Here is a 21,612-nt window from a genome sequence, read left to right on the forward strand (position 1 = left end):
TCAAGTCATATTTAAACCTATAGTTTGTGTATAAATATGTGGGAGTATACTCCCCCTATACATATCTGTATCCATCCACATGTTATCACTTCAGTGCCCTCAGAATGCTAAATTTCAGATAACATTTACTGCAGTGTTGGAGACTTCATTTCTGAAGAAATAAACATAACAGCAAGCTAATAAAAATCAGATCTTAGATGACTGAGAAGCTTCATACAAGTTACCAGCCAGTCATCCCAAACCAGCTTAAAAAATTTAGATACAGCCTAGAATGCTTTTCCCCCCATGTTGTCTCATCACAGACCTGATCATAAAAGGACAAAAGACTGTGAAAAGGCAAAGCCAAAAGAAGATAACATCATTGTGCACAACCACAAACTGACACAGTCCTGTACCTTCTTTGAGCTGACAATCACAGAATCATAGAATTTAAGGGTTGGAATGGACCTTACAGAACATCTAGTCCCAACCCTCCCTGCCATGAGCAGGGACATCACCTCACTAGATCAGGTTGCTCAAGGCCTCATCCAGCCTGGTCCTGAACACTGCCAGGGTTGGGACAGCCACAGCCTCCCTGGGCAACCTGTGCCAGTGTCTCACCACCCTCACAGGAAAAAACATTTTTCTAATATCTAACCTAAACTTCCCCTCCTTCAGTTTGAACCCATTACCCCTGATCCTGTTATTGCAGTTCCTAATGTGTCTCCCCGCCCCAGGTAAGGAAAGTGTGAAGAAAGCTGGGTTCATTTATTTAAAGAACTCCTAAGACCTAGCAAATATTCCTTACATGAAATCAGAAGGGTTTACATCTGCAGGAGGGACCAGTTTCAGCCAGCTTGTTGCTCTGACAGCTCCCTCGTTTGACCCCCATCCTCCAGCACCAGGGATGCAGCTCAGCAGCAGATCCTGCTCCAGCTGCACTGATTACTCCATGAAAACCAGCTGAAGGATAACCACACCTCAGCACAGAGGGAACATGTGTGCAGCATTCAACGGACCATTAGAAATTCCCACCTGTGCTACAGCAGGACCTTGCAGAAAACATTTGCCCAACATGTCACGCTGCATCCCCAAGTGCCCAATTATCATGTAGCACTTCAGCTGCATCTTCCATTAGCTCGTGTTCTGCATCACACACCAGTGAGGAGACACTTCCTAAGGGTGAGATATCCCTGTCTGTTAGAGCATGGAACAGCCTGTTACAGCAGTTGTGCAGAGGCAGCAACATGGTTACGGAGGGCAAAATCTGCCCCTTTGAGCCTTCCTCTGGTTCAACTTTTCATCACAAAGTGCTTAACCTTTGCAATGAAAGTCAACAATCCTCTCCCTCCTTCCCCAGTGCATGCCAGAAAACAACCAGAAGCCTGGAGAGATGCTCCAGTTCTTGATCTTTCTCCGGGAAAGATATGTGGATTCCTCCACAGAGTGACGTGAAACTTTCTTTTAATTATTCAAAAAGGCATCAGCTTGAATATGAAACACTCCTACAGCTTAGTCAAGCAGGAGCACAGCAGTCACTCGCGACCAGCCGCGCAGACCGAGGCGGAGGATGGAGTATTAATCCTTGTATCGCGGTGACATTAAACCTATAATGAAAGCTCCATCTTTCTATACAGGCATGTGAGACACACTGTAAATCTTTTAAACATGAAATATGCAAATCTGGCTTCTTAAAGCAGCAGCAAGCTTTTTGAACCATTCCAAGCAAGCAACAGAATTCCTTGTGACACTTTTCACAGTACACTAAGGGAGAACATTATCCAAGAGCTGGAGAAAAAACAAGAGTACAGACGCAATGATAATCATAGCATCAGAATATCCTGAGTTGGAAAGCACCCACAAGGATAAGACATAAGCAAACTGCAGCTTTCATAAACCTGAACCAAAACTGATCCACTTCTACTACAGTATTCCCTCAGATTGCCAAGTCCTCCAAAAACCATCTTTTCTAAGCAATGTAAAAGTTCAGATTTTAAAAGGGAAATCTAAAACAGGGCTCTTGTGCTCACAGGAGTGTGAAGCACTTTCTTCTTTCACTCCTATAGACATATCAAGACACAACATTCAACTTCTGCTACTCAGTCTGGTTTTCACCCTCAGAAAGGGATCTATGCCGACATACAACCCAAGAAAATCTCCTTAATATTGCTGTACTTTTGCAAACAAGATGATAAAAGTAGCATCTTACAAAACATGGTTTTGTAATCTCAGAGAATGGAGGATGGTGCTTAAAAGCATGAAAAACATACATGGTAATTAACTTGTACTGTGATACAGAGCTCAGCAAGAAAAAAAAGAGTATGAAGGGTACTAAATATAGCAAATAACCAGCAATTAGTAATTAACCTTTGAGCTGGGTATTAGCTATTCAACTCTTTTAAGACAGCAAAGGGATTTAAACTTGGCTTCCTGTATTCAGTGTAAAGTGCTGTACCACTCAGCCCAGCAGACAAAAGAGGGGTCATCCAACCTCACAGCCCCTTTGCATTTCCAATTCCCTTTTTTGAATATGGATTTTACATTGGAAGTCTAATGACAAGTCAAATGGTTGGTCAAACTAAAGATTTTAGCTGAAAATGTAAATATTTTGGCTATGTCAAGTATTTTTTCCTGATGCTTTGAATCATTATTGTAGCTCAGCAAAGCCCCAGTTGTTTGCATAACCTCATACAACAAGTGCTGATATTCCTATGAGCTCCATGAGCTGCACGCAGCTTGCTAATTAACTACAATTCATTCTAAAAAACAATTAGAACTATAATGAAGGAGCATGTCGGAATCGTGACTAAACCGATCATCAGTCAAACCACGTCTAGTAGGCTGAGGCACACTGAAAACATCCAACAGACATATTGTTTTCCTGTAAAACTACTGCTGAATTAATGAAGTAGCATGGTAACTCAACAAAGAATTGCTCAATTACTTCCTAATTAAAGAGAATACACTGTAGAATATGCATGTGAAGAAGAAACTGTCAGTGCCTTTGCAGTCTTCAGCCTCCTACAGATCTTTCTACAGGACTACAGAAACTTTCCTAGTTACAGAGGGAACAGCAGTCATGGTGTTACCACCAGCCCAGATTTATACAGGTACAGTTGAGCACAATCTGTTCATTTTAAGGTTGCTATGAATATTTAATCATAGAATCAAGAATGGTTTGGGTTGGAAGGGACCTTTAAGATCATCTAATCCTAACATGGGCAGGGACACCTTCCACTGGACCAGACTGCCCACAGCCCCATCCAACCTGACCTTGAACACTTCCAAAGGCAGAGGCAATTCCCAACCAGTACAGGTCATGTCAGCAGCATGAGCTGCCATAAAACTACACTGACTGATTTTTATCCAAAATACATGTATTTGGGCATCTGTCACACAGGTACTAATCCAGTGCTCAGAATCCTGTGGGATGTTGGAATACTCCTGTTTAAATTTCTCTTTTCAGTCTCACAGGGTAACTCTTACTTTTCAGGATCACTCTTCTTTGGGAGTTCTCCTGAAGTTACAAACTCAAGTACTGGCTTTAGTTGGTATGATGTACCCAACTACAGGGTAGCCTTGAGCTTCATCGCGTTCACCAACTGTCCAGTTCCCTTTGTCTGGTCACTGGGAAGCACTGGATGTACTGGTTAAAAATCCTGTTAGGAACCGTGAGCCTCTAAAGAATTGGGATGGTTGAATGTAATTGACATCATAGCTTACTGAGGAGTGTTTGAGTGAATTGAATTGCTTCAGTGTTGCTCAATAGTTTCCTTTAAATTAAGGAACTCCTCATGTGATCAAAACAGACGCTTACTCATTTGTTTGTTTTCTCATTTGCAGTGAACTTAATTCTGAATTCCCTGTGTACTTGAGGTATTTACTCTTACAGAAAATGGTATTTAAAATGCTTCAATTACCACTTTTCTCTGACAGACTCTAATAAATCAAGAGTCCAAAAGAGTGACTCTAGCTTAGAGCCAGATCCATGCTGCTCCCAGGCAACACAACATCCAAGCTAAATAAACTTCCCAGGGCACAGAGGATGCTGGTGCAAAGGTCCAAGCCATGTGGCCACCTCCTCCACAGACCCCACAGACAGGATACAGTAAAGAGTTCAGATAAAGATGAACCTTTTAATGTCAGGGGATTACAGCACTGCCTGGGGGCACACTGCAGCCAGCCACGGGGACACATGGTGGCTTTCTTTAACTGCAAGTGGGAGGGACAAGTGATGACAAAACCCCAAAATTCCATGTGGGAGCAAAACTCCACTTCCAGACTGTGACAGCAGACAGCTCTGGATGGTTGCAGGGAATAAATGTAAGGGAATTAGACATCACCCCATATTTACTATTTTAAAATACTTGCAAAACACATCTGTAGAGGTGAATCTAATGCTTTTCAAACTAACAGGTGATTGGAGCTATAAGCAAGCTTGAGAAACAAGTTATTTCTGTCTTCATTACTGAATACTGCATCATCATGGTATTCTCCAAACCTTGAAACTCCCTGAGTTTCAACAAGACCTATGCACTTCTGTACTGAATAACGTGGGGTGGCACTGAATGAATCTGCAAAACTTTACAACAGTTTCTCCCCAAACTGGTGCCAAACACATACAACACTTCCCTCAGAATGGTATTATCTTTAATATGTGACTAAACCCCAAAATGTGCAAATGATATCATTTAAGGCAAGGAGCAACGCAAACCAGGGAAAGCCTTCACTACTTAGAAGGCAGATTGTGTGTAAATAAATGTTTTAGCAATTTACTATGAGCTGTAAGGCTCTGAGCAAATCAACACAAGATGCAGCTGTCAACTTAATGTATCAGCATCCACCAGATAAAATCTGCATTAGTACTATTAAATAAAAGACAAAAATTCACTATACCTAACAGAGCTTCATGGCACAATCAATGAGATCAATCTGCAGTTCAACTACACTCTCCGTTCTCCACTTTTTGAGACTATCAAAAGGTGCAGAATATTACCCCAGAAAATGCACAGGAACCCAGGGAAGTTTAGGAATGCAAACACACAGGAAGCTATTAGATATGCAAGCTAACAGGCTATGTAGCTGTGAGGAGACACTGAAATGGTTATCATTTATTTATACTGCCCAAGTTCTGTATTAAATATACAAATCTAAACTGCCACACACATGGCAGCAACCCTGTGCCCTATATCCAAGAAGAAAACTGTGTCACCAGGGCAAAGCCTGCAGCTTTTGTCTGCCTCCTTGTTTCTTGATGTTTGAACACTACAGAGAGAGAACAGTGGAAAAGTGATCAAGGGCAGCAATGCTGGATTACAGCTTTCCCACACTATGAGATTACGTCCCAAAATCCTAAAGGATTGCACTGGCAAGTAAAGCAAATTCAATGCTTTGATAGCATGTAATCATTCTGTTGGCAGAGCAGGGTTTAGGATTGCATTGGGAGAATGGAAATCCTGCTAGCAGGACAACTACAGATTAAAAAGAGCTCAAGATGTGCCCCACAATATCAATACAGCATAAAAGAACAATTAAATCAGAACATTTTAGTCTCTTCCATGAAACATTATTCATACACTAGTAAAACCTGCTGATATGTTAAATATAAAAATATGGATGAGCTGAAACCAGAAGTCTGCATGGGCACATTTTCACTGCTCAGAAACTATCCAGATTAACAGTGTTAATCTTCAGTGGTCTATACATTAACAAGAGATTAATTCTAACATCTAAACCCTCCTGATTGTTGGAAATCAGACTTTGCACACAGGTTAACAGCTTTCTGAATGGTCTTGCTCTACCTAGCATTGCAAGAACAATTTTTCAAGATTCAGTTGAAATATCCATAACTTTGAGCTCAGGTGCCAAAACCAAGATAAACTATGTATTTAACACACATGAGGGAACTTCATCACTTTATGTTACAGATGCTGTAATCTGGGAAGACTAGAGATGAGGACATGGTTTCTGCTTCCTGTGCCATTAAAATTTTATTAAGGAATAAAGGAATATTACAGGCTCCCCAAGGCAGTGGTTGCAGCACCAAGCCTGACAGAGTTCAAGACACATGGTGTGATTCTTGGGGATGTCCTGTGCAGGGCCAAGAGTTGGACTTGATGATCCTTGTGGGTCCCTTTCCAACTCTGAATAGTCTGTGATTCTGTGAAACCAGAAAATATCCCCAGGAAAAACAACTAAAAAAAAAAAAAAAGAGAGAAAAAATATACAAAAGCAAACAAAAAATATTACAAAGACAAAGTTAATTAGAGAGATTGAACTAACAGACCATTAAGTACAGCAGCCACAAGTTGATGGTTGTGATCTCTGTATGATATCCCTGACAGTGTTTCAGATCTTTCCCTGGGAAATCAAGGTCTCAGACCCAGCCTCTCATCTCAGCTGAAGCTGAACAGAGTCTGTTATTGAAAATTCAGGTGGATTTTGCTGTGGATCCACTCCAAACTATCAGCTGTATAGCTGTTTACACCAGCGCTGAGTGAGGGTAAAAGGCTTTATTCAGTTTTTACTTGCATTTAGCACAGGCATAAACAGAAGCAGATGGTAGAAACCAATACACAGCTCTTGATAAAACGAAGGAAAACCCACCTTGACAAATCTCAGTGGCCTTTTACAACGTGCAAGCAATTAAACTGCAGATAATGACAGACCTTGATTGGTAACACACATACCTAACACCAAGTCCAAGCAAAAGAGATGTGTAAGCTACATAGGCAATGCAGCAAGCCTGCCCCACAGCATCAGCCTGACCTGACTGAATGCAGGACCCTCCTGCAATGCCAGCAGCCTCCCTCTAGCCCCAAAAGAAGGAAAAAACCCACAGATCGAAATATATTAAGACATGACAGTGCAGTGTGAGCAATATTGCTGGAGATCACTGAGGAACATCTGCTGCAGCTGCCCAGAGGATGACAATGCAGGGGATGAGGGTCACAAAGGGACAGTACCCACACAGCAGAGGGTACAAAGGGCTGATGTGTGGAGAGTGCATGAGAAAAAGGGCCTCCTGCTACAGCACAAGTCTTGCTAGCAAAGACCTGTATGTGACAGCAACATCTCACCTTCAGGGCTCAGCTGTTACCTCTGACATGGTGCTAAGTGTTTCCATTATAAGTCAGCAGTGGTATGGAAGTTAATATTGGTATTAAATCAAAAGGCAAGCTGAGAGGAGGAGCACATGGAGCAATGTTTCCAGCAGTGCACAAAATCTTCTCAGAACAGTTAGTGCAAAATGTAAATTGCATATGTGCATGTCCCCTTCTGGAGATGCTCTGAGGGCTGGAGCAGCTCTGCTATGGAGAAAGGCTGAGAAAGCTAGGGTTGTTTAGTCTGGAGAAGAGAAAGGTTCAGGGAGACCTTAAGAGCCTCTTCCAGTGCCTAAAAGGGCTCCAAGAGAGCTGGAGAGGGACTTTGGACAAGGGCCTGGAGTGCCAGGAGAAGGGTAAATGGCTTCACACTGACAGAGTAGGGTCAGATTAGATTAGGAAGAAATTCTTGACTGTGAGGATGCTGAGGCACTGGCATAGGTTGCTCAGAGAAGCTGCGGATGCCTCATCCCTGGGAGTGTTGGATGGAGCAACATGGTCTAGTGGAAGGTGTACCTGCCCATGGCAGGAAGGTTGGAATGAGATGATCTGTAAGATCCCTTCCAACTCAAACCATTCTATGGTTCTGGCTTAAAAAATACCAAAGGCCCATCAAAATATCAAAGAAATTCATGTCACAAGACATTGTTATAACAAACTAATATATTATCAGATTTTGCAAAAACTAGTGTACCTGTTAAAAACACACATTCCACACTGCAATATTAAACCTCATACATGGCGTTTAATTGAGTGTAACTCAATCAGGGCATTTGAACACAGGTGTCTCTTATAGCAAATGTAAATAAAACTGGACAGCTTTCCCAGCACAGATGGTCAGAGACTGGATCTGTGCACTCTCTTTCTACTCCTGTTTGAGAATTTCAGCCTGAAAGCCTGATTGTGGAGGCTGAAGTCAGCATCACCAGTCTGCAAGTTGTTTCTGTAGAGCCACTGATGCAAACTTAGGGAATAACCAGACCTGTAAATGACAGTGTAATCCCAGACAGAATTAAAACTGAGGCATCTTCCTAACTGGAGCAGAAGGACTAGGCAGCCCTTACGGCTTCTAGAGCTGAGCACACTCACATCCAGCTTCATCTGCTCCTCCCATGCCTTGCCAGGCAGCCAAATTACTCCTTGTCCATTCCACCCTGGTTTAATATTCTTCACATAGTTGGCACCAGCCAAATGTGACTGCCTGCATTGTAAGGCACCAGCTAAAATGCCTTGGATCTTTATACAGCAGTGAGACGAGTTGTTTGAAAGCCTTCATAAAATTGTTAAGCAGATAGTTTAGACATTTTGATGAGAAGAGAAGGTTTTATTGTGATGTGACTGACAGTCTCTGTGAAGGGTATTTACATTCTGACTCTTTTTACTAAAAACACCATGACAGGTAGAACTTGATGTGTATGTTTAATGGGGAGACGAAGGGAAATTATGACAAAAAGAGCTCATTAAATGTTTCACTTTTTTAGAACAGTTAACTTCACACACACAACTAGAATTTCTAAGTGGAGTGTGCACCACTTAACACAAGCTCTTTGGGGTAAGCTTGCTTTCTTTGGCCTGATGTCTACTCTCAGTGAATGGAGAACAGGATAGTTGGTGTAAGGAAGGAGCAGAGAGAAAATAAGTATGAATACAAGAAGTGTGAATTGATACAGAGGAAAGGAGAGATACTGTGAGGAAACTGGATACCATGAAAATTGTGTGTCTGGAGCTGAGCTACACACCCAGCAGATGAAATCTACAGGAGAGCAGGATTTGCTGGGAAGGGATGCAGCAATGAGATGAGGAAGTACAAGAATTATATTGAGTAAGCAATCTCTTCATCCCAATGTCAGAGAAGTGAGTTGGCAACCAGCCACCACTCATAATTGAGTTCAGTGGATACATTCAAATCCTGAGATCTGAGACTCATTCCTTTCTGCCTCATTTGCACTGTATTTACATTACTTGATATCAGAGATCATGAGGAGTCAGACTATAAAGTACTTTGACACCTGCTGACAAATGGCCTCATGCACAGGCACAGCATTGTGTAAGTACATCAGCTATCTCTGTGCATATACAATGTTGAGCACTTCATGGCACTACCAGGAACATACTTCATCCCTTCAGCCACAGTGGGATCCTGGAGGCACAGAGGAATATTTGCCCAAACAGTTCTGGTGTCTTACTGAAAATCTGTGTGAATTACACTTCTCAGTCTCAAAGCAGCCTCTGAAATGGGGATTCTTGCTTTACGTCTTTACATTGTGGTGGATCCAACCCCAACTAAGCCTAACTTTTAGAAGTCATCATACCTGCAAGTCATTTAAAATTCATGTGCAACCACAAAAGAATGATGTCCAGATGTACATTTATTTCCACCTGAGAGGGACATGTCATGCAGACAGGAGGAATTTCACAGAATCATAGAATCACAGAATGGTTTGAGCTGGAAGAGACCTTAAAGATCATCTCATTACAACCCCCTGCCATGGGCAGGACACCTTCCACTAGACCAGGTTGTTCCAAGTCCTATCCAACCTGACTGTGTAGTGGCTAATTCTTTCCACTGGCTACAGAGAGTCAAGGCTGGAGGGGACCTAGATGGCTAGTTCAGTATCCCTTGCTTTTTTGTGCAGAGACCTGAGACAACTTGCCTGGGAACAGATCTAAGATGGAAAATCAATCTCTGTCCAGGGAACGTGGGCAATTCAGTTTGAACTCAACCAAAACTTGCTGCACTGTTATTAAGCACTGAATTTATTGCCAGGAGAGAGAATTCATGGTGCCTGAAACCCATCAGGAGCTACAAAAAGTTTCTCACTTCATTCACTCATTATGAAATTACTGAAAGCAAGACCTCCTAATAAAGAAAGTGTCCTTACATGTTTCAGCCAGGTAGATGAGCTAGATTATTTGCCCTCAGATTGAATTTTAGAGGTTTATATAATAATGACAGCTATAAATTGAAAAAAAAATTATGGCAAGTGTCTCAATGACAGAGAGTCTCACACGTGGAAGGCTGAGCAATAAATCAGATGGGCAGTGGAATATTAAATTGCTAATTTTAAGAGCTATTGCTCTTTTTTTTTTTTTTCTTTTAATACATACTAATATAAAAGGTGAAATGGAATCTCAGCTACCTCTTTTTCTTTATAAATTAAAGTACATAACTTGTTTGGAGAAAAAGTTTTAATATCTTTAAATTTAACCATGGAATAGCAAAATAAAATAACTAAGGGTGCAGCCAGCTTCACAGATATGACAGATTAAATGTATTTGATGATTACAGAGTAGGTTCCATGTGCCCTATATCTCACAGTCATGCTCTTTACCAGGACAGCCTGGTATCAGAGTGTCTGCAGACATGACTGCAAGTGTACTGTACACCCAGCCATACTGCAACGACCTAAATTACAGACTATACCCTGGGTAAATCTGAAACATTGCTGAAAGAACAAGAGAGTCACAGGAAATGTACAGCAGGAAAATTTAACCCTGAACAATATGAGAAATGAGTGAAAAAATCAACAGCTATTCTATGCCCACAAATAACTTAATTAGTTATGCAACCTGAGTTATTTTACGCGATTTTCCCAGGCAACACGATGATGCCTCCCTGCTCCCAGTGGCTGATCATGAAATATTTATGGCAAGGTTTGTTTGTTTGTGCAAAGCCCAGCAGTGTCACAATCCAGGCCCCTATCCAGCCCCTCCCCAGCATTTATCTCTCTTATTCACCATCTCCATCTCCATGCTCAGCCCAAGCTGTAAAAGTTACCATATCATTGTGTGAAAGGAGTCCCTCTCTCTCGAATACAGGCATCTTTCCCATGCTTACAGTACACTGAAATTCCTGACCTTTTCCTTTGTTTTTCTTCATTTGCACACAAATCCTCAGAAATACTAATTTTCTATGCAACCAATGCAATTGAACAATTCAATTCATATGTGTATTCATAACAGAAATCTGTATTTCACAGGGGAACACACCCTTCAGCACATGCACACCTTGTTGCTAAGGCATCTGTCACTCCCCTTTCTCAATCACTTGTTACCATTCCTTATATATTTTGGGGATAAGTGCTTCACTTCTTCCAAATGCCAACAGACAGAAAGGGAATGGTGTAATTTGGATACTCCATTATTTAATATTCTACTGACCAGGCAAGGAACAGGACAGAAAGAATTGAGTTTACAGCCTATATTGACCCTTAGTATATATACCCTCTGGTATATTTAGAGCACCATAGAAATAATACATAGCTATGTTGGGGGGAAATCTCTTTGTGCTAATTAAAGTCTAATATCCAGGGAAGCAATGCAATACATAGAGAAAAAATTCTGCCATTCAGGAATATTTTGAGTGAGGTCTTTTTGTACATTTAATCTTGCTGTGGTTCCTTTCAGGTTTCCCACAGGTGTTTAAACTAGTGGCAACTGCACGTACATCTGCCCTACAACTCTACAGCTCTTACTGAGCTGCCATAGAAGTTGGCTTTACTGGAAAAATAATTGCTTTTTTATAGTGTATGTTAGGTTGGACTTTGATGTAACTTGTTTGGTTGTTAGGATTTTTTTACCCCAAATGACAGATAACTAATTCTAATGCAAATAGCCACTTTTGGGTAATATTTGATTTGAAGTTCCTTATAAAATCTTTACCTATCAGCACACATCTTCTGTAAGGAATAGACATTACAGCTGCAGAAAATCGCTGCAGAGCTCACAATGTTCTGACATAGCTCTACCTACTGCTACTTCTCTGTCTCTATTCAGACCTTGCCTCCCCTGCTGTCCTACTAAACAAGCTGGAAGGAGCACAATATATAAAGTACAGCTCTGACAGATCACATGGGGAGAAAATGCAGCCCATGCTTCTCGGAGTGAGAAGCCTTGTACAGCTTTGGGCAACAGAGGAACCCTTCTAACCCAGGCAGCAACTCATTCCTTAACATGCAGAGGGCTCATTGTTGACTCTTAACCACAATAACACATTTATAAATGGTGAATTTCCTAAGAATGAGTTGGAAAAGACAGAAAGGAGATTTGAGCAATGAATGAGATGGATGTAAGTGACATTACAATCCTGGTTACTCTGCACCAACCCAACCAACCCATAACACGTCACAAAGGATGGACCAAATGTTACAGACAATAATGACAGTCACAAAAGTTAAGAAACACTTTCTTTACTGTATATAAATAAGGAAGATACTTACACTTACAGGTTGACTTTTTGGCACATCATAAACACCTTCCTTCTTTTGGCTGGTAGGAACCTGCAACACCAAAAGGAAAACCGAGGTCATTACCCAAGCAGGTTGGATGAAAAATTGAAATCAGCAATTGGTATTTATGCACAGGGTTGTCATTTAATACTAATGAAATCAAGGATGGCTCCCTTCTCATCCAAGCAGTAACATTAATGGAGAAAATGCTGAGGAAATAAAACATCTATCTGAATTTTTTAAGTTCTATAGCCCAGTACAGTTCAGAAATGTGATTCCCACTCTTAGTAAATTTCAGTTGCATGAAGTCCAGGTGCATTTGGATCTCCTTCAAACTTAAATGGTTGTTTTATTCATTTAACTTGAGGGTTAGAGATGTGCAATGGAAGTTATGATCAGGTCAGTATATCATCTTCCCAGATGGCAGAGACCCAGAGTAGAGTTATCAATCTGAGGGTAAGAGATGTTTCACCTATGGTGTTAGATTTCTTCCTTCCAATTTATTTAACATTCTAAGTCAAGTAAAGCCATAGCACATAGCCCTGCAGTGACTGGGCCCTTGGCTGCTCTATGAGATATTTGGTTATAATGTGCAGTTTACTAAGGAACTAAAGGCCTGTTGAAGTCTGACAGAGGAGACATGGACAGGGGATGATGACGATGAACTTAAAAAACTTTGGGTGAGCCTTTAGTTGTTCTTGAGCCAACAGTCATGATTACACCTGGGGGATTTATAACCTGCTCACGTAAATTCAGTTGCTTTGCAATACTGGGCTGTGCTTGCCTAAGGACTGGTGGTCTGCATATTTGTAATTTGTGATTGTATTTTCTTTCCTTCCTAGAAGCACTGAATGTCTATTGCAAATGACAAAAGCAAAAAGAACAGTAAAACCATGCTCCAAACTGGCACAAATTGCTCTAAGGAAATCAGTGCTGCTTTTCCACTGAACAAGGCATTCAGCATACAAAAGCTACATTTCAGACATCAATGAAACCTCACAGGTCAATAAGAGATAACATTGCAAAAACTTATTACCGTTTTGTTTTCTAAGACAACAAATATCTTAAGGTTCTGGTATTAGACTCAGACTGGATAAGGGGAAACTGAAAGAATGATACTTATTCACTGAGATGTGCTATCATTTCTTATGCTCTATTCTACATATTACATTGAAATATCTCTTTACTGTTGTCTCTACTGTTCTCTTGCCCACGTTTAAATATCACAATCTTCATGGAAAACTGTGTGCGTTTAACTTGGTGCACATTACAGAACTTTGTCAAGAACACGAGCACAGAACCTCACAGAAACTGAATGAACTTCTTAAAGATAACTTCTATTCCTATCCCAGGAATAGCTTCCTTGCCTTGGTTTTCTCAAAGTAGTGGCCACTTCCACTAAAACCACCTATCACATTAGATGAGTGAAACTGCTAACAGTGGAACAATTCAATTTCATGGCAATACCAGTCTGTAAAGAGCCAGAGCTGTAAGTGACAGTGTGAGAGCAGAAACAAGGAATGGTCTGTTTAGGAAGACACTGGAAGGCTGAGTCTTCACAAAAAGAGGACAACTGTGGTAAGATAAACTGTTTCTAAGCTTTCATCAGGGTGCATTTTTTTCTTTTCTCTCTGGAAAGTTTCCCTTTCAGTCATTCTCCTCTCCCTCCTTCCAACTTTTCTGTGAAGTCATCCCAATTTGCACACTCCTATCCCCAATTTAATGTGGAATGAGCATTTCCCTGCACTACCAACCCCTCCATTTTTACTCCAGATTATACCAAGAGAAAAGCTTTTGACTTCTAATATAAAGACAGAGAAACTTTACTGAAAGACATTTTTCCCTCTCAACTCAATACCTCCTGTCTTCCTGCTGCCTTCACTTGCCATGTATCATCTCACTTTTTTCCTCTGCTCCTGAGACTGGAGGTCGGCAAGGAATTTCTGCTTTTGCTTTGATTAACAATACCAGGAAAGAAGTACCAGCACTATTGCTGCTGTCAGCTGTGTCTGTGACAGGCTGTGAACTATTTGGATGTATTTGCATCTTACCAGCAATACAAACACTGCAATTCGAAATCCCCATCTTGGATTGTCAACTCCTCACGGAGCAAACCTTGCCTCTCCGTAGAGACCAGTGCTGCTCCATACACAACACAAAACCACCCCCAAACTCCCATCTCCACCTCACTAAAACACCAGGCAGGAGGAGACATGCTATAAATCAATCTGACACCAGATGAGAGGATTGCTATGTGCTCAGTGACTGAGTCCTTGTCTAACTAACACATTATAGCAACTTACACAGACAATATTAAAAGGGGAGACATAGACAGTCTTTGGGGTAATGTATCACAGAAAGGTGACAGACAGAGAAAGAATGCTTAAAAAGAAAATTGTGACCTCTATTATGCTAAAAAGAAATAGAAATTGTCACTTTCACCATGAATCTTTCATCTGCAATTCTCCACAGCATAGGAATCTTTTCCACTCAGGGAGAAGTGAATTTGTTGCATACCAGCAAACAAAAAGCCAAAGCAGCACCAGCAGAAAGATTTGGTGAGGCTGAAGCAAGGCTGCACAGGGTTATTGAGCAGATATATGTTTACCAATGTGTAGTATGGGGAAGGCTTGGTAGTGAATAATAGAAGCTGACACCAATTTGCATCAAACTAGAAAAGCCACCAAACCAATCAAATAAACAAAAGCGAAAAAAAAAAAAAAAAAAGGAAAACAGGAACTTTTCTAATTTGATTTTTTAATACTAGCCTGGATAGTTCTGAGATCATCAGGATCTTGTAAGAGAAACAATTTTTTTCAGTGATCTGAGTGTAAAATCTGAGCTGTGGGAACAAGAGCTCTGAGAGCTCACGGGAACTAGGAAGCTCATGGCTATGGGACAGTCTGTGGCAGTGATACCTCAGCATCCATCAATGACAACAGATACCACAAAAAGACTCCCAGCTCCCTAATCTCAGCATCTGATGTACTCAAGGCAGTGCCTGTAGTAAATATAGAGGACAACGCTAAGCTGTATATAGAGACTATGGTATATTAATCACAGGTATTTTCTGTGCACCACTGTGGGAGGAAACACTTCATCACATCCAGATACTGTCAAAAAGGCTTTAAGCAATTCTCTGGTGACTTACAGGACACTAACAGCAGTACCTCAAGATCACACAAGACCTCACTACCTGCTTATCATCTTCCATTTCCATTTTAAGGAGAACAGACTGCCCAAAGAGTCCTGGTTTTTGGGCCACTCTGCAGAATACAGTTCCTACTTCTTTCCTACCCACCAAAGTTTGCTCTAGGATCTACAAACACTGGGAGCAACAGCCCCATTTTGTTTCCCTCTACCAGTACTTCTCTGAAGTGTCACTTTAGCTCCACACTTGATGAACAACTATCACCATTTTTTTGCCTCAATGTAGTTGTCATGGGATTTTTGTTTCTAGCATAAACCTGACAACTAGGGAAGAAATTTTTTAACATTTGCTGAAAACAGTCAAACTTTCAACACTGAAAATGTTCAGCCTTAGGCAGACTCTCACCTTGAGAGCTTTGCACGTCTTGGTCTAGAGATGTAGAAAGACGTGTATTTGAGGGGTGTGTGTGTGCGGTGAGGGGTCCAGGAGATCAGCAGAAAAAGAGTAAATGAATCTCATATTAATGACCCTATGATAGCATCTGTAAGCTGGTTGTTTTCTAATGTTTAACTAGGATTTCCCTTTCCCACTTAGCTTCTCTCTACTATGGCTTACAGCTATGCTAGCATCTCATTTTCCCTATTATCTTCATACATTTTCTCATTACTTAATACTTTTCCCTTTTTTTTCTATCCTTGCTCCTGTCTACCTTAAAACCTAGTAGCAGATCAACCTCTAGCACACCTAGATGAAATGCTTAATCACCGCTTGAAACTCCTTCTCCTCCACACTAAATGATTTCCTCGAATCACAATTTTCTTACAGCATACAAAGATTTCTTTCTATCTTCAGATTTGCCTCTAGTATGTGATACAAAATGAATTACATTATATTTTAATAAACCTTGTACTCATCCCTTGAGGATAAACTGAATGACGAAAGATTATTTTCTATTGCTTTCAATGCAATTTTTTGTCAGTGTGAAGAATGCAAGCTTGGGCTCTAAAATAACACATGCACTCTGAAAACAGTTTCCTAGGTCTGGGGGATATCCCTTGAGAGCTCTGAGGTTTGGCTCAGTTATTTCCTTGCTTGGCCAGAAGAAGAGCTGTACCATCAGAATATCTAGGAATTGCTTGGATGTTCTGCCCTCCATATTTCATTATGTTTGCATAGAATAGGTGTCAAAAATTAACAGAAAAAAATGAGAATCCACTATTTATCACCTCATATGGTGAACTCAAAACTTTAAGACCCAAAGGTTAATATAATTTGCAGAAGCTGAAACAAAAAACAACAGCAAAAATCACATCGAGACTGGGCAGGTAATTCATGTCATGTCACCAGAATGAAATGCCAGACATTTTTGTGATGAATGAAAACTAAAAGTGAGCTATATATGAAATGCACTTTATTAAATGCTTGCAATCGTTGCAATGGAAACAACCGAAGGTAGAGATTTTATACCTGATAAATGTTTTCTTCCGTTTCAGGCTCACGGATCGGCTCGTGTCCAGCCTCAAACACAATGTACTATTACACCAGCCGCCAGAGAGGAAAAGTCAAAGATGAAACAGAAGGGAAAAAGGCGATTTGGAATTCCACGTCAAAACAAAGGCATTAAAGAAACAAGTTCAAAGCACAGGCTGGCAGCAGGACAACTGGTTTGTTGGAAAGCACCAAGCAAGGTTGTTTCATATTTCATAAACCAGCAATGAATAGACCTAAATCTCCTCTAATGATCATTAGAGCAACTTCCTAATTCTTCCTCACTAGGGACACCGCCTGTGGCCCAGTATTAATTTTCTGAAGTCAACGTGCATTTTGCCTCTTTTACATAATGGCAATTATTTCCACATATATTTATTATCTATGAATAAAAAATGCTAAATCCAAGCTTGGAGAACAGGCTGGTGCTCACGGAACAGGCCACACGGCAAGAGGCTGTCACAACATTTTTCATTTTCAGGTTCTTGCTTTATTGTGAAGAGTACAGAGTGAAACTCCTGACATTATAAAAGCTGAATAGTAATTTAGGGCATCCTAATTCTTATCACCTCTCTTGGTGCACCTTAGGCACTGTTCAATATCCACTAATGACTGAATCGGTTCCTTTCAGTGTGCCTCCCACTGACATGCCTAAGCAGAACACCACAAAATCCCCAGGAAAAAAAAAAGTGAACTATCACATATTTTGTTTCAGCACAAAAACATGAGAATGAAATTACATCTTTTTCTTCTTCACATTCAGTAGAGTATCAGACATGAGTATATTGACAAATTTCTGATAATCATCTTTGCTCCCAGACATTTTGTTTGGATGAAACAAGACTTAAATTTCAGAGCTATTATTTAATCATAGCCCAAATGCCAACAAGGAGTGTGCTAAAACATCGATGCCACTGTTATTTTTTTCCAAATATTCACCCTCTGAATTAAATTCTGGCTCCACAGAAGACAAAAACAAAATGTCAGTTTATTACTATCAGAACAAGATGTCACCTTCCTTATGCCCAAATTAGCTCCCTGTTCAGTTAGAGTTTGTATTAAAAAATGTTGATGACAAATCTCATTTGGAAAGTTAAAATCTGGATGTACAAGCACATTTTAGAAAATATTTACTACATATTAAATATTTCTACACTCCAACTGAAATATTCTATTCTATACAGACATACTGACCTATTACTTACAGCTTAATCTCTCTAAAATATGCTACTTGCTGCAAAAATCTTCAAAAGGTTTCTCACAAGACCCATCTCAGTAAAATTCAAAACATCTTTTTAAAAGTTTTGGCTGTGTTTGAAGATAACATATATCTAGTCATTTCTGAAACTCCAAGGCCATACAGCTTCAGAAATTACCTGGTATACAGGATCTTCTACATCTTCTTCCAAAATTGTCTACAGCAAAGTAAGAGGACAGGCAGTAAAAGCAAAGAACACAAACAGCAGAGATAAAAGAACTGTACTCAGAAATTAAAGGACAGCAAAGAAATAAGCAAATTGGGCAGGTAAGTGTATAGTTTTCTTTCCTTAGAATACAGATAAAGTCACATTATTGTACAAAGTAACTTTATTCAAGTTTCATCCGAGTTTAACAATCTGCACCTTACTTGACTTGATTCAAATACACACATTCAGAAGTATATTGAATCTTCCCTAAGGTATTAGACACTGTTACAACCTGACTTACAACACTGACCATCATTAGAGTGTTTCTTCTGAATGAGAAGAAACACTACACGGGAAATGAGCAGCTCATTTCCAGTTGCTACACACGCTCACCATACCCCAAGTGATAGCCTTCACCACTGATCAATCCTACGGCTGAGCTCACGATGGCTGTTAGGGTCACACTGGTCCATTTGAAGCTAGCACCGTTCAAACCCACTGCTGTTAAGAAGTGCTGAGGATGCTCAGTGCCTCTTTGGAGCAACTTGGGGGGATACTTCAAACCAAACTTTTCTTGGCAGTAGTCTAAGCTTATTCGTGTACCTGGTATACCGCCTGTTCACACTGTTTGTCCTTTTGTGCCTTTTTTTCCATTTCTTCCCTTTGCTTCAGTTCGTAGATGAGCTGAAACAGGTCTCGCAAGTCCAGAATTACAGGTTCAGCCTATGGAAGCAAAAACAGGAAGGAAAATTTCTGTATGGGGAAATATACACCTCTTACCCCACCCTGCTGATAGAGCAGTTATAGCATCTCCACAATTCAACTCCATATAGAATGAATTTCTACCTTCGCATCCAGGCTTGGGTTAATTTCTATTGAACTAACTGTAATTGAAAATTAATGATAATTATAGTTATGAATATAAAAAGCATTATGAATATAAAAGGTACATGTATGACTATAAAGGCGCAGTTATTAGTGGGTTCTCATCCAACAGAATTACAATAGACTATACACAATGTAGGTTTCAATGAGTATAGGAATATAATCACTTATCTGTATCCAGTCTAGCTTAGCCAGAAAGGAAAACAAAAACCAATTATAAAAATACACCACGAAAAACTGGAAATAGTGAAATACATTCCCTTCTGCCCAAGCTGGTTTCATTAATTTGCTGTTTAAGGCATCTAAGCAGACACTTGTGACTACTCTAGCACAATCCTAAACAACCCAAGATTGTCCTCTTGAACAGCTTCTTAGGAAAACAGCTTTTCAGTTGAGTTACATGGTAGAAAATGACAGTGATTTGATACTTACTGCCTGCGCTGTTTTTATTGCCACAAATCTATGATTTCCTTCCTTTCCACATACATATCCAAACGCTCGGTGGTCTGTGATATCCTTTGCAATGTATGAAATTTCATGAACTGCATGGTGATGCTGTAGTAGCTATTAAAAAAAACACAGTAGAAAATATTCATCAAAATATTTGATTAAAAAGCGGTATAATTTGTCTTTCATCAGTGCTTTATCTGGATCTCAATACACCTATGGAACTCAAACCAGCAAACACATCCTGGTATTAAAACCAATTAATAACCGAACTCTTTAAGCCCATTCTCTTCTCAAAATCTAGCCAAACTTGACTTGCCATAGTAAGTTGACTAAAAGCTTCCATTGAAGATTTTTCTTGCTATCTTTTAGTGAGATATAATTCAATAGAAAATACATTACCTAGTTACCCACCTACACAGCATCCTAGGCACATAATCCGTGTTTGCAAGTATGTAAGTATGCAGCAGCATCTACCTGTGGCCTCAAAGATGACAGACTGATCTGCAGAGGCTGCAGAGCTACAGCTGAGATCCCCAATCTCTCTAAGAATTGGCACTAGACATGCTAAAGCAGAGCATAAAGCTCTGCAACACTCAGCATCAGCCAGTGACAGATATTTCAAGCAGTAACAGAACTCCAAACATTTATTTTCCCCAGAAAATTAATGGAAATGCAATCATTCAACTGGAAATCAATGCTAAATGCAAAAATCCACATTTTATTTAAAATCCCACCTTGGTGAGCTGTAATCATAAAAAGACTCAATTTTGTTTTAAATGGATGAGTAAAACTCTCCCCTGAGTCAGGGCATGAATCTAAGACCCTTATAAGCATGTCTTGCAGTGCCAGAATCTTTCTAGCTTCAGCCTAAAGAGTATGTTATTATCAAAGTAATAGAGAAGTACTTCTACTTAGAATAATGTCCTTGAAAAGCTTATCTAAAACAATCTATTAGTTTCAATTTCTGCCATCTGATATATTGACCTGCTCTTGTATCATCTAGGGATAATGCTATTTCTGAGCACAGGCAAAGTCTCACAAAGAATTCTTTTGAGGTTCAGATTCCAAAATGAAAACCAGCGTGGTATCCAGGCAATCTCTAAACAACCAGTTATTTTTAGAGTTAAAAAAAAAGAAGTTTTAAAATTCAAAAGCAGTGAGGATGTCTGTGTGTGGAAGAGAAAAGGCTGAGCGCGTGCAGGGCAAGTGACAAGCGATGAGACTTCTGTAGGACAGGGACTGAACTGTAAAAGGAGAGGCAGCCTGCAAGAGATGGATGGCTCCATATAAAACAAAAGACTGGACATGTTTCATTTTCATTTTGCAGTAAATGGCTCTTAACTTCACAAGATCAAGATTACTTGCTCGTAGGAGAGTAGAAGTGTTGCCATTGACTTCAGGCAGAATGTGGCTGAGCTGAAGGTGCACTTCAGAGTCTCCTGATGTGTTAAGCGCTTAAAATTAATGATGGGATCTTACTCAGATAATACAGGGATATTGATTTATTAGGTTTTTTTGAAAACCAAGTTACATGCTATCTGTTACAATGAAATGAAATGTACCCATCTCTCTATTCTGCATATGACGGGGAACGTTATCTCTGGCTCCTATTAAATCAAAGTTCTTTGACATTGCTTTATTGATTGCCAGGCAGCGTTTTGCACTGAAATTAAACTGTGATCAGATGCCTTCCTCATGGAATTAAATCTTAAGTTCGTTCTACCATGGAAGAGTATCACCCACAATGTAAGGCAGCAGATGGAAACATACCGATTTATTTGGGAATCCTCATTAACCATTCAAAAATCATTACATTTTTAATGGTTGTGATATTTTACATCCTGTATCAATACAAGTACAAACGGAGTAAAGGTGACTGCAACATTATCTGCTTATGTATTTTACTGGATGGAGTGTTTCGG

The 21,612-nt window shown here is 40.1% G+C and overlaps 1 protein-coding gene across 1 annotated transcript in view; it reads right to left on the reverse strand.

Annotated features, from left to right (window-relative positions):
- DAB1 (Dab, reelin signal transducer, homolog 1 (Drosophila)) overlaps window positions 1-21,612 on the reverse strand; it is a gene marked incomplete at its 5' end in the record, with an annotated part of 51,901 nt that overhangs the window by 9,212 nt on the left and 21,077 nt on the right. Inside the window, 5 exons of the mRNA XM_009070839.1 lie at window positions 12,302-12,361; window positions 16,929-16,994; window positions 18,326-18,364; window positions 18,959-19,078; window positions 19,673-19,804. Coding sequence (XP_009069087.1) covers window positions 12,302-12,361; window positions 16,929-16,994; window positions 18,326-18,364; window positions 18,959-19,078; window positions 19,673-19,804 — 417 coding nt within the window. The remainder of the gene's footprint in view (window positions 1-12,301; window positions 12,362-16,928; window positions 16,995-18,325; window positions 18,365-18,958; window positions 19,079-19,672; window positions 19,805-21,612) is intronic.

The sequence above is a fragment of the Acanthisitta chloris genome, unplaced genomic scaffold (genome assembly GCF_000695815.1).
Source record: "Acanthisitta chloris isolate BGI_N310 unplaced genomic scaffold, ASM69581v1 scaffold3833, whole genome shotgun sequence".
Lineage (NCBI taxonomy): Eukaryota > Metazoa > Chordata > Aves > Passeriformes > Acanthisittidae > Acanthisitta > Acanthisitta chloris.